The sequence below is a fragment of the Trachurus trachurus genome (genome assembly GCF_905171665.1).
Source record: "Trachurus trachurus genome assembly, chromosome: 12".
NCBI lineage: Eukaryota > Metazoa > Chordata > Actinopteri > Carangiformes > Carangidae > Trachurus > Trachurus trachurus.
The window spans coordinates 29,126,053-29,139,537 of NC_139908.1; the positions used below are offsets into that span (position 1 = coordinate 29,126,053).

The 13,485-nt window shown below is 41.8% G+C and overlaps 1 protein-coding gene across 2 annotated transcripts in view; it reads right to left on the minus strand.

Annotated features, from left to right (window-relative positions):
• Positions 1–3,256: 3,256 nt before the first annotated feature.
• The window catches only part of wdr7 (WD repeat domain 7), a 146,725-nt gene continuing 136,496 nt past the window's right edge, over positions 3,257–13,485 (minus strand). For both annotated transcript variants that reach the window (XM_083983743.1, XM_083983742.1), the window contains 2 exons: positions 8,188–8,292; positions 3,257–3,955 (listed from right to left, as the gene is read on the minus strand). In XM_083983743.1, the coding sequence (XP_083839869.1) occupies positions 3,752–3,955; positions 8,188–8,292 (309 nt within the window). In that variant the 3' untranslated portion in view covers positions 3,257–3,751. The remainder of the gene's footprint in view (positions 3,956–8,187; positions 8,293–13,485) is intronic.

Sequence of the window (13,485 nt, forward strand, 5' to 3'; positions counted from 1 at the left end):
TCTCTATAAACAATTCATTTATAATCACATCAGAATCAATAAGAAAAAAAAAAGGTTCATTACATTTAGTGTGAAATGAAGTAAATGAATGTGTGTAAGCAGAGACTTTGTAAAGCACAGAGTCAGCAGTGTGATGGTTTACAGTTGGAGGCAGAATGCTGCACATCCAGGAGGTGAACCGAGGAGAAAACACAAGAAACTAAGAGTTTGTGGTCTCAGAGCTTGTTGATCTGAACGGTGCAGGTTTCAGAGACATCCTCAGCAGCGGCATCATGTTTTTCACGTTGTAGTCGATGAGCAAAAGAAAAAGAAAAACACACCACATAAGGTTCTCTAAGACCTTTCGGTTCACTACCTTCACCGAGGAACCTTCTTTTTCTGGGTGGATGCCCTGATATTCCTGGCTTGTTACTTACTCTCCAGCTCTTCCCCTCTGCCTTCTTTATTTTTCTCACCTTTCGTCCCCTGAGAGCCTGCCAAAAACTGATTTTCCCAAACTGTTAAGAGCGGTGGAGAAAATGTAAAATCAAGATCTCAAAGCTGTCTCGACCTGGCGTACCAATGCTGGATGGGACTTGGTGTGTGTGTGTGTGTGTGTGTGTGTGTGTGTGTGTGTGTTCAAAAACCCATCTGACGAGCTGCTGGATTTTTTTTTTTTTTTGAAGCGAGGAAGAACTTGTGAAAAGCTTTGACACGCTGGGGTTTACAGGTGTGTAACGGTGTTAGAAGCTTTTCTGACTGCACTAATGAAACTGACAGATGGAGGATGGACAGAGGAGAGGAGGGGAGGGGAGGAGAGGAGGAGGGGAGGAGGGGGTGCTCGTATCTAAACTCTTCAGACACAAGTGAGCTGCTGCAGGAGACACAAACACCGACATAAAAACATCTAAACAACTAGGAACTGGGCTCCACCAAGGCCACAGTCAAAACACACCAAGGAGTTCAAACTCAGAGTTTGTGAGCCAGTCAAAGGGCTCTGGTGTGGCCGATGACTGACCACTGAACGTATCCCTCCACCAAGTTTGGTGCAAATCAGTTCAGTACTTTTTTGTGTTATCCTTCTAACACACACACACACACACACACACACACACTCAAACATAAAGCTCCTTGGTGGAGATACTGGCAGAAAACTGTCACTTCATAAATATCATATCTGTATACATACATGTACATATTCTCTCTCTGCATAAAACTCTGAGCAATAAAACTTCTTATAGCAGTTAAGGTTTAATGTGCAAAAACAACAGGTCATAGTGTGTGTGTGTGTACTGACACACCGACGCCTTCATGAGAAGATGAACTAGCAGAGGTCCACAGAAAAACACCACTGTTACAGCTGTGTTGTAGCATTCCCCATAAGAGGCAATGGGTACGGTTAGCGCCCGGCTAACGGGTCAGAAGGAATGTTAAAAACATTTAAGAAAAGAGTTACAGATTTATTTTAGAAGTCAGCAAGAAAAATAAATATTTAACTGTACAATAGATTCCTGTGAGCAGCTGCTGCTGTTTTCACCTCATGTCTGAGTTGTGTGAAACGAAGCTCGCGCCTTGTGTTAGGTTGAAAATGCTAAATGGAATACTGTGATATTTGTTCAGGTGGTAAGTTAAGGTTGGAAGAAGACTACGCCAGTGGATGAGAAACCATCTCATGCAAAGAACTATAGTGCCAGGCAGACAGTCACATTAGCCACAATAAATACACTAAACTGCATAACACCAGGTCACAGCACACAGCACTTCTGACTGTATATGCACATTTATATCCAGAGAAACCTTCCAAAAAAGTAGATGGGTGCAAGAATGTCATGAGAAGAGAAGCCTTTACATCTACCAGTCTAATATGTAGCATCATTGTCTGTAAAGAAGCACAGAACCCCCTCTGAGGAAAGTTTGACATCCTGAGTGAGATGGGGACAAGTGGGTCCAGAGGGACGTGGGACGTTGGACATGTGGTGAACTACTGAAGCTGTTACTGAAAGACTGAAGACAGAAACAAAACAAAACAACTGTGAACAAAGCTGACTACATGATAGAATTCAAGTACAAAGAAGCCACTAAACAAAGAATGTTTAAAGGGATATTTCAACATTTTGGCAAATTCTCGTATTGCCATAATCCCTATAGTCATAGAGAAGGTTCATTCCCTTTAATTGTTGGTGCAAGCTGTTTTTAGATCGGCGGGGCAGAGACGTGAGCTCTGGCGTACAGTATTTCCGCCTTTCCCTCATCAAACCATGGATGTATTATATTAACGCATCAAACTCATCAAATACACAACCCAACTCCAAAACGCTCTGGTGGACAAGTTGTGACCTGCACATTCACCATGTTATGAAATAATAATGGAACGTTACCAGACCGAGTTTTAGAGGCAAATGCGTAGCCAGAACTACATTCTAGACATATTTCATAGCGTGGTGAATGTGCAGGTCACAACTTGTCCACCAGAGTTACTTGGAGTTGTTGGATTGTGTATTTAATTTGATGAGAAAAACATGGAAATACAGTGTAGCTCACGTCTCTGCCCCGCCGATCTAAAAATAGCTTGCACCGACAATTAAAGGTAATGAACCTACTGCTATGACTATAGGGATTATGCCAAAATGTTGAACTATCCCTTTAAGTCCCGTATTTATTTCTGATGAAGCTGATTCTATTGGCAGTCAGTACTCTACCATTCCTTGTAGTCTATATTGTCTATATATCCCACAACCCCCCAGTGTTGCTGCCATCCACCTTAAATGTGAGCAGAGTGACCATATGCTTTAGACTCACTGAGTCTCTACATATCTGTGGTGACTCACTGCTGCACCTCCAGCATCTCAAGGTTTACTGCACCGCAGCTTTTAGGACGAATGGTCTGAAGTGAGAATGTGTGTTTAACAGATAAAATACACTTGGGTGTAAACACATACACAGACGCACGAATCTGTGTGAAGCTTGCGGAGGATGGAAAAGCCTCCGAGGTGTCACAAAAGTAAAAAGCGGAGCACCAAAGTGCAAACACACACCAACGCACAAATGTGAAAAGTGTGTACTCGTCTGACAGAGTTCAGAGCGGACCGAAGCTTTCAAGAGAAGAACAGTCGACTAGAAATGATTCATTCCAGCTGTGAAAACTAAACAGGATCCACTCCCAAACAAACTTTAATATAAAAAGCAGAAAATGAATAAAATGCCAAAGATGAATTGGTTTTTCAGTCGTATGTACCAGTCCAGTGTTTCTGCAAAGTAAATCCACAAATGGCTCCAGTAACTTCCAAACATTTAATAGTTAATTATTAATTAATACGATTCTCATAATCAGTAAACTAAAAACTCTGTGGGATCCAACACAGTGAAGATCTGTGACATGCAACAAATAAATAGGAATGAGACGAAGGTGTGAATGAATAAAATACATCAATGCAGTCTAAAATGTAAACAAGGCTTCTACCACGGCCCTTAAACACATCACTCAATTATCGCCAAAGAATAATCCAGTCCAAACCGGGACCAGAAGTCTTTATACTTCACCTTTGAATTAAAACCACATGAGACTTGACTATCAGCCTCCCTCATTTCACACTCTCTCAACTGACTGACTCAGCAGCTCAGGAAAAATTCTGGGAGCTAAAATGAAAGTGACCAGTTTAGTAAACTCACGCTACAGCTTTTCAGATTCTGCCTCAGAGGAGAAAAAAAAAGTAAAAGGCGCAGAACTGTCCGATAAAAGAACAGAGATACGACTGAGAGGTGAGGGTCTGGTTTAGACCATGAAGCGGTGCTCTTTGCCGTCATGGGCCATCAGGATGACGTTGCGGTTGGAGGTCCAGATGAGGCGGGCCAGCTTCAGGTGGTTCTGGGAGCCCGGGGACGCCGGCTGCACCGGAGGAACCTGGTAGGTCTTAATGCAGCGGAGCTGAGGGGCCGAGTTCAGCATCCCGATGCTGCCCAGCAGACTGGTGTTCATCTGAGGAGGACAAACATACTGCATGTAAATCATCCATCTAACTAATATTTAGAAGTTCCAATCTGGAGAACCATCTTAAAGGTCACAAACACTGGTCAGGTCCAACTGTAACTAAGTCCCCCTGAACTATTGAGATTGTTTATTTGCACTACCGACTAGGGCTGCAAAGGGGTGGAAAATTTCCAGTAAATTTCCGGTAAAATTCCAGAAACTTTCCATGGGAAGTTAAAGCAGAAGTGAGTGATATATTTGTGTTAATATAAGTCTTAAATAGTTATATCTTCCGACAGCAATCACTTACATAGAGTGTTTGGACTGAAACACGGGTCTCTCAGTCCCTCTGCTCTGCTCTGAGCCGAAGAGAAAACATTTATCGTATCCTACAGTTTTTATCCAATGAGGAGAGAGAACGGCATGCAGGGCTGTGTGTGCAGCCAAGGAACGCCGTGAATGTGGTGACGTAGGGACGAGGACTGTTATGGTGCGTTCAAGGAAACTCGTATTTTTCCGACCGTGAAGTGGTACCAGTTCGATCTGGTACGAGTTCACCGGTCGGAAGTTACGAGTGGCCGTTATAGTGACTTTCACCGGTAAAACAGGTCGGAAAAACACGAGTGGGTTGCCTGAAACGCTACAAAGTCGTAAGTTGTGACTTGAAGCTGTAATTTACGATTTCAAAAGCCTGCCTGGAACGCAGCATTAGCGAAAACGACCGGACCACTCACTTCTGCTTTAAACTGGGGAATTTTGGCAGCCATTTAAGCAGACATCCATGCAAAATAATACAATTAAAAAAAAAAAAATTATCAAGTTTTAATTCTTGTATGAACAATCAATTATTTTACTGAACAACAAAAACATGAATGGTGAGTAAAATATGACTTACTATATTGGATTAAATCTGGTTGTTTTAGCCAAGGTTATGCTACAATATATTTTCCCCAACTATATTTAAGTTCTCTGTTAAGGGCCAACCTTCAATTTTGTAAATTTTGTATTTTTTCCCGTTTATTTCCATAGATTCCCGTTAATTCCCATGGAAAGTTTTCAACTATGAAAATTCCCGGAATTTTGCAACCCTACTACCGACTGACCACCTTAATCCACCTGCCACTTTACTTATCTATGTTTGTACTTGTACGTGTTCTCTGTTGTATTGTGTCATTGCTCAGTTGCTGTCTTTCTTATGTGTGTACAAGTGAGCGCATAAACCGGAGTCAAATTCCTTGTATGTCTGTACATACTTGGCAAATAAATCTGAATATGATTCTGATAATCGATCTCTGTACATCCTCGCCTTTTTTTCTCTCTCTTTCTTCTCCTCTTCCTTCCCCACTAAATTCATGTATTTATTGTATATGTACCACATCATTTCTTTGTATTTGTATGCGCAAGTTTTTTTTATTTACCTTTTTTTTTTTTCTTATCTCCTCTCATTTTTTCTCTATAAGAATCAAAAATTGTATTGGTAACTATGATTAACTTGATCTTGTCTTATCAGTCCTGTATCTTTGACTCTCTGGCTGCCAATAAAAGTTTAAATGACAAAAAATAAAAAAAATAAAAAGCTGAACAAAATGGATAACCACATATCTGCCTATATTAACCAGCAGGAAGCAGTTTTTTTTGTTTTTCAGTTCATACTATCATCACATGATGCATATTGAAAGATTTGCAATGATTCAACAAAAAAACAAGGAAAGTGAAAGCTGAAGCCTAATCCGACATTAATGAATAAACATGTTTCCAGCATCAAACTATTTCCATTCTGAAGTACATCAGGACCTAAGATAAGACTTCTCTTTTTTAGTTTACTTGCATTATTTGTAAGATCAAAATGGTTATGAATAATAAGAGAGATCAGAGGAATCACAGGTGAGTAGAAGTCTTTATCCAACTGGTACCTGGTATTGTGGAGCACCATAATAACAGGTACTAGTCAATACCGTCAATGTTTGCAGTTAATGAACATTTTGGTGGGAAAACCTTCATCACTACTTCCTGTTAGTGATGGAATGAATCAATCCTCTGAGGAAATGCTGAGTTTAACTAGTGAGGCCAACAGTGAAGAAGGCCGAGCTAGAGAGAGAGAGAGAGAGAGTGTGTGTGTGTGTAGGAAAAACACAGCAAAGAGAAACTCTATCATTTCCTGAGACAACACTGCCCCTCCCTCTCTCTCTCTCTCTCTGGAACACACACACACACACACACGCTGACCGACAGAGCGTCTGCCAGCTCATTACCACAGCAGCCGTCTTGCCGGCGCGCTAGCAGTGGTTTATGCTTACAGTAATGCCATTAGTGTGTGTGTGTGTGTGTGTGTGTGTGTGTGTGTGTGTGTGTGTGTGTGTGTGTGTGTGTGTGTGTGTGTGTGTGTGTGTGTGTGTGTGTGTGTGTGTGTGTGTCTGCAGACAGTCGTGTCAGAGGTCGTAAAGACCTTTCATTCAAAATAACAGTTCTGGGAAGAAGATAAGAAATTCATGGTTGTGTATGTGTGTGTGTGTCATGTTACTTTGCATTAATGTTAGCCTAAGTTAGATGTTTCTAGAATGCATATTCTGTTTGAATGTATCAAATTATTACAAACAAGGATCAAAATGTGTAATAATGAATAGGTAAATAATAAATGAATAAATAGATGTTATTTTTCATGTACAGCTGGATGCTCATGTGTACATAAAACCTTTAGTTTGTAAAAGAAATGTGATAAATACTTAAAATTAAAAACAAAAATGTGATTAAATAGTAAGAATGATCTAGGCCTATTCATTAGTAGTTTGTTAGTAATAATAGTAGACTTTGCTATTGCTATATGACTTAAATTAGCATGAACAGCTCAATGTAGAAGAAACGCTGCTGGTTCAGCATAAAAGCTCTGCATGCTAACAGGTAGCATGCTAACAGGTACGTTGCCTGGGTTCTATGTTCCCTTCTTACCCCTGCAAAAAAGGTGATGTTCTCTGCTTACACGAAAAAGGGTTCTATGTTCCCCGCTTACTATAAAAAGGTTTTATGTTCCCAGCCCTAAGCCTAACCCACCTAACCCGACCAGTTATCTTCTTTTGTCTCGCTTTTTTTTCTCACCTCTTTTCGTTTATTTATTTATTTACACTAAATAAATTATCATTAATACTACTACTTTTATTTTTACTATCAACATCTTCCCCTTTTTTTCTTTTTTTTCCTATCTTTTTTTAAAAAATTGTTATTTCTATACCTTGCACAAGGTATGTGATTATTATTTCTTTACTGTACTTCAATTATTTGTTAGATCAAGGTGAGATCATGTTATAAGCCTTTCGGGTTTCAGACCTCACCTGCACATTTCTTTTATCGTAACCTTTTACTAGTAAGAGATATAAGTAAATGTTTTGTTTTATTTTATATGCACAAATAAATAAAGTCTAAAAAAATAAAGTCTAAAACTATAATAGTCGATCACAAAACCAAAGAAACTAATAAATAATCATGGTGGATTTACTAAACAAAGTTTCTGAAAAATCGCTGCACTGGCTGGATTGAAAACCTTCTGGAAAGGATATTATGGTCCAGATTGCCCACCACAGATCATCCAAAGGGTAAGTTTCTGCATTATGTTCCATTGTGTGTGTTTAGAGATGTTAAAACTACAAATTAAAGCAGAAGTGAGAGGAATGTTTGTGTTAATATAAGTCTTAAATAGTTCTATCTTCCGACAGCAATCGCTTACTGTATATAGAGTGTTTGGTCTGTAAACCGAGGAGAAAACTGTCCTTGTATCCTACAACCTTTATCCAATGAGGAGAGAGAACGGCATAAAGGGGCGGTCCTCTCTGTGTGTGCAGCCAAGGGATGTGCGTGAATGTGGTGACGTAGGGACGAGGGCGGGGACTGCTAACTCCATCGGCTGACAGGAAGTTAGCCAAAACCACCGGATCGTTTACTTCTGCTTTAATGCTACTGCTATGTTTCCTGCCTTATTTTAATAAGCGGGGAACATAGAGATGAGCCAGAGTGGCTGTAGCCTCCAGAAGCATTAGCCTCTTAGCCTTGTAAACACAATAATGGCTGAAGCTGTCAACAACAGGGATAAGTAAACAGCTAATGCTAATTTTAGCTGTAGCTAAACTTACACAGCTGAAAATGTTACTGTGACATCTGTCTTGGGCGTGAACAGTTGACTGGTTGGTTGGTTGTCAAACGATGTCTTTCTTTAAATACAGTAAGTGTGTGTCTGTATTCATGTCATTTACCTGCCAGAAGGAGATGTGGCTGTCAGCGTTGGAGTACGTTGCCAGGTAACGGCCGTCCGGTGCAAAAGACACAGCTGTGATTGGACCCTTGTGACCGTGGATGTTCTGCAGAGAGAAAAAGAGGGAAGGTCGTTTTTAAAAGCAGCTGAAGAAAGTTTGGCTGTTGGACAGTTTCATCAGTGAACCCTTTGATTAGCAGTCTCTTTTTTCTTTGAGACTGTAACAAGAATCAGGTTCTGTGGGCAATGTGGTAAAATAAAATAAAATCACAAAGAAGGAAAAAAAAATGTAATTTCTCTGTTTGCAGAGAGCGGTGTTATTTCACCATCCATCATCCATCCATCGGCTACACTGCTTATCCATGCAGGGCGGCCAATCCCAGCTGACGTAGGGTGAAGGTGTTCACCTGGACAGGTCACCAGAGCCACATATAGAGACAAACAACACACACACACACTCACATTCACACCTACAGGCAGCGACAGACACAAACAGAGCAGCTTTCATAAAAGACGCTGTATCTCCTTTTCTAGAAAAAAAGCAGGGCTTTTGGTGAAACCCAGCCATGTTTAACTTGGGTTTTCTCAGGAACAGAGGCACGTAGAAACAAACGGTTTGTGGCCATTTGAAGCATAGAGTTTCACCTTTCAAATGAGCTACAGTATGTGTTGGCAATAATATAGAATACACTGTGGCTCTACAAAAATCGTCAAAAATGGTCTAAATTGCCGGTACACTTGACTAAAACTTTGGAAAGGAGCGTGGCACTCAATGAGTTAACTTGTAGTTTATTGAAATGACCAACATTAGTTTCAACTCAAAAGTAGTCTGCTGTGCATACTTAAAGTTAGAACCATATAAAACAAAAACAGCACCTTGTAAAAAATATTAATAAAACAAATGCATCTGATAAATCACCCATCTGCTTCTTGTTTTTTTCTGGTTCCACTTGTTTTCGCATCGGGGTGATGTTGGCATAAATGTGTTGTCATGTTTGTTGTATTTCCACCGATTGTGTGACACTTGCGACATACCGTTGTATTTTTGTCCACGAGGGTCATACTTAATACGAAAAACTACGTAGTTCCAAACGCCAGATCTGAAGTAGGATCCTCCATTTCAGGTAAGGCATTAGCCATGTTGCAACGAGCTAGCTTCTCATGTAGCTTCTGGGTGGCGCAGCTCAGTGGATCTGCGCTCGACAATGCAGCCTAAGGCGGGGTAGTCGAGCGCAGATCCACTGAGCTTGCAGCACAGAGCGCATCGTCAGGAGTCGATAAAATAAATATAAAATTGCGTATTGTTCAATTCATAGTGCATACCGAACCGAGACCACTGTATCAAACGGTTCAATACAGATACATGTATTGTTACACCCTAACGGTCGGGTCTGGGCCCGACCCTGCAGCACCTCACTCAGACTGAATTTCCTTTATTTCGCTGCTAAGTGTGTATCCGCCATTTCTCCGGCTTGACGGTGACCAGTCGCTATGTTTCACGTGAGCCCACGGCGCCGCACGGCCAACTTCACCTGCTCTCTGTCATTGGCTGGGGAGAACACATGAACTCCCCACCCAGAAACATACCGACTACACAAAAACAACAAAATACAGGCAGACACAGTCACCACCACACATGAGTAGAAGCCCATAGGTCAGGGGTCATCAACTATATTTGTTGAAGGGCCAGAATCTTTCTCAGCAGACACCTTGGGGGCCAGACATTCAAATAGGCCTAGATTGAAATTAAATTCACCTTTTTGCCTAATAATGTATTTGTTTATATTCTATTTTACCTGTAAGCTCATCATTTTCATTTATACACATCTTTGGTGTTTGGTATGATATAAAATGAAAAATCTTGACAGCTGGACTTTCAGATCCTCCCACATGCTGGAGCTTTACACTGCTGACTTGCCCTGTGATTTCCAGCTTAAATATGAAAGGAGGCTGACAATCGGTTCTGATGATACAAGTCAGTAGTCCTGAGTAGTCAGTAGTGTTTCTCTTCTATAATACACATTCTACATCTCGGAGGAGACGTTTTTCCACACACAGGCAGAGCTCAGTGGGAAACTGTAGGAGAGACACAGGCCGAGGGGGAACCGGGACACAACACCGGAGGGAGAAGCAGGTCCAGCTGTTTTTGGGTTGTGAGCGTGCATGACACGCATCTACACTGAATGGGTTTGAGTGCGCAAAAGACGCTACATCTGAACGGCCCGCCCGTGCACACCCGGTTTAACCAAGGCGGCAGACAAAATCGAGCAGGCAGCTCACCTCTGCAGACAGGCAGAGAGAACCCTGCAGTCCAGCAGCTCCCTAAACGTTCATGCACGGTGCTTTGGGTACCGCGGCGCTTCCTTATCCCAGCGCATTGACTTACAGGTGCACACAAACAGAGACCGAGAAATATAATAGCTACTTGTTAACTATCAGAACTCAGTCGCGGGCCGGATTGGAAGGTTCGGCGGGCCGGGTTCGGCCCGCGGGCCGCCAGTTTATGATCACTGCCATAGGTGATGATGAAGCAGGGTTTCCTTTGTATAAGTCTATTTTTAAAAAATAAATTTAAGACAATCCTACATCCTACTCTACCTTTAATAGGACAGCAGAAATAGGACAGCAGAAACTGCAAGAGGAGTCAGCAACCAGAGTCTGGTTGACAATAAGTCAAACCAGGGACTCTCTGTGTGGACCCACCACTTGTCTAACAGGCCGTCCTGTTCACAGGGATGTGGATGTGGATGGGCAGCAGTTGCTAGGTAGCCCTAGTCACTTTTATTGGTTGAGTGGTTTATTGTTTGTTACTAATGGGCACAACGGGATAAAAAGTGTGTGTGTGTGTCTGTGTGTGTAAAGCAGCGTCACTGACATTTTATAGATGAAAATCTGAAAAACACACAGAGTATCTCCAGCTCACGGATGATTCCTCATCACACACAGCAGCTGAAATGAGAACAAACAAATTCTTCTGAGTGATGGATTCGAGCAGCTCCAGGTCCGGACCCAGACTGCAATAAATTCTCTACTGTAATTAAGACGAGATGAAGAACATATTTTGGTCTTTGTTGAAATTTTATGGCGACGTCTCAGGAAAACTTGTTTTGCGGCGATGCTGCCCAGATTTTCCTTGACAGTAAGTGTTTGGTTGGGAGGAGATAATTCCATCAGATGAGGGGCAGCTTCTGGTCCAACAGATGCTGCCGTTCGCCTCCAGAACTCAGGGGACAAAATAAAGCGACGCTGCGCCACGTGTAACGCAATAAACTGTCCCACCAGATGCAGGATGTGTAACGCAATAAATGCCCTCCCAGAAATCCCCGCCCCGCCTCCGCCTGCGACTGGGATTACAGACTCTCACCTCCAGATCAGATTAAGACGCGTCGCCTCGGGCGCCCAGACCCTGAAATAATAACCCGTCTGTGGCGATTAAAGCAGAGAAAATAATGCAATGAAATAAAAAAAATCTCATCTTTTTAATTCGTTCTCTCCCTCCTCCTTTTTTGGGGGGGAATCCTATTAGATTCCAGCAGTGTTGGCCACCTCAAATATTTTTTTCCTGCCCTCCTTCCCGTCTCTCCCTCTTTTCATCATCCCTCCCTTTCACCTCCTGACGAATCCCTTCATTTCTGTCTTTTAGCTTCTCTCCATCAGGCTTTCTCATCTGTTATTTTCTCTTTGGCGAGATCCCAAATCTCATTTACCATTAGCACTGCTGAAGCTACAATGATCACAGGCTGACAGAGAGGACACAGTCTGTCTGCAAACATTCATCAGCTCCAACCAAAGAGCAGTCGCTTTTAAAAACCTCCGTCCCTCAGGTATTAACACAACTTATGACCCAAAGAGACTTTTTGGACACTAAGACAAGGGACTGAGCAACTCACTCATCCACCTGAGTGACAGCGAGATTCATCTACTGATCCTGCAGCTCCTCAACTTCTGACTTTGCTTTTGAAAACATTTTGAAATCATTTTCTCAGTGATATTTCAGAGTCCAGTGAATAGAGAATTCAAGTAATGATCCCTCAGGTTCCTATAGAAACTTGAGCATCAGTCTCAGTCACACACAAAAACACGTCTTGCTAACACAACTGGCCAATCAGGGCTCCTGGTTTAATATTTAATGTGCTATATGTTTTAATAAAGGTGATGACAATATGTAAATGTTAGGTACAGTAAGCAGTAAGCAGTAAGCACACAGATGAACTGAGATAAAAATGTATAATATTTTAAAACAAAATGATACTAAAATTAAACATATTCTATAAGAGCAATTTTACACTTAAAGGTATAGTATGTAGGAATTCCCCCCATCTAGCGGTGCGGTTGCATATCTGAACGTATTCTTGATGTTGCATTCAGGTGAAATGGGGCAGACGTCAGACAGACAACAGACGCTGCATGTAACAGGATAAACAAGCGTCTATGTAAACAAGTGGTCCACCAGCACGAGGCAAAACAATACAGGCCTGACGATATGTTGTCATGGTGATGTGGTATTGTTTTACCGTCTTTCTCTGGTGGAGTAAAATGACATCCGGTTGGTTTGCTGACGGCCGTCTGCCTGACTGCACCTGAATGCAACATCAGTGCCTCCGTCCTTCCTCACACTACACAGTGGTGACAGTTTTAACAGGCCGAGCCCACAGCTCCACTGAGTTTCCGTGGTTACCTACAGTCACGCTGCCACTCAACGTAAAAAATGGCGATGCAACATGGCCGCCTCGGTTCGGTGCGTCGCCCACTAATGTATTTGTAACGACTTGTAACAACTCATTCTAAGGTACGAGAAAGCTTTCATTTGTATGTGGGTGGGATTCCACTTCAGTGAAATACGTATTTATGAAAGACAGATTTTTGCTAATAAAAAGCCAAATAAGTTACATACTGGGGCTTTAACACCGGAACGATCCAATTAGAGCAGCTCAGTAGAAGTGAGTCACCACATTCATGTTCAGTTCAGAAACAGAAGAGAAGCACCCAAAGACAGGATGCAGAGATCAACTGCTTAATGTGCATCAAACATTGATGCTTTCATATATATTATAATCAGTCTCGCGTGTGTGTGCGTCTGTGTGTGTATGTGTCACGGTGGACTGCCAACCAAATCAATCAGCCTATCAGAGAGCAGTGAAGCACACTGAAACCATTTATAACACTCTGTACTTCAATACACCTGACGCCTGGGGAGACCACTGTGTGTGGGTGAGATCTATCTATCTATCTATCTATCTATCTATCTATCTATCTATCTATCTATCTATCTATCTATCTATCTATCTATCTATCTATC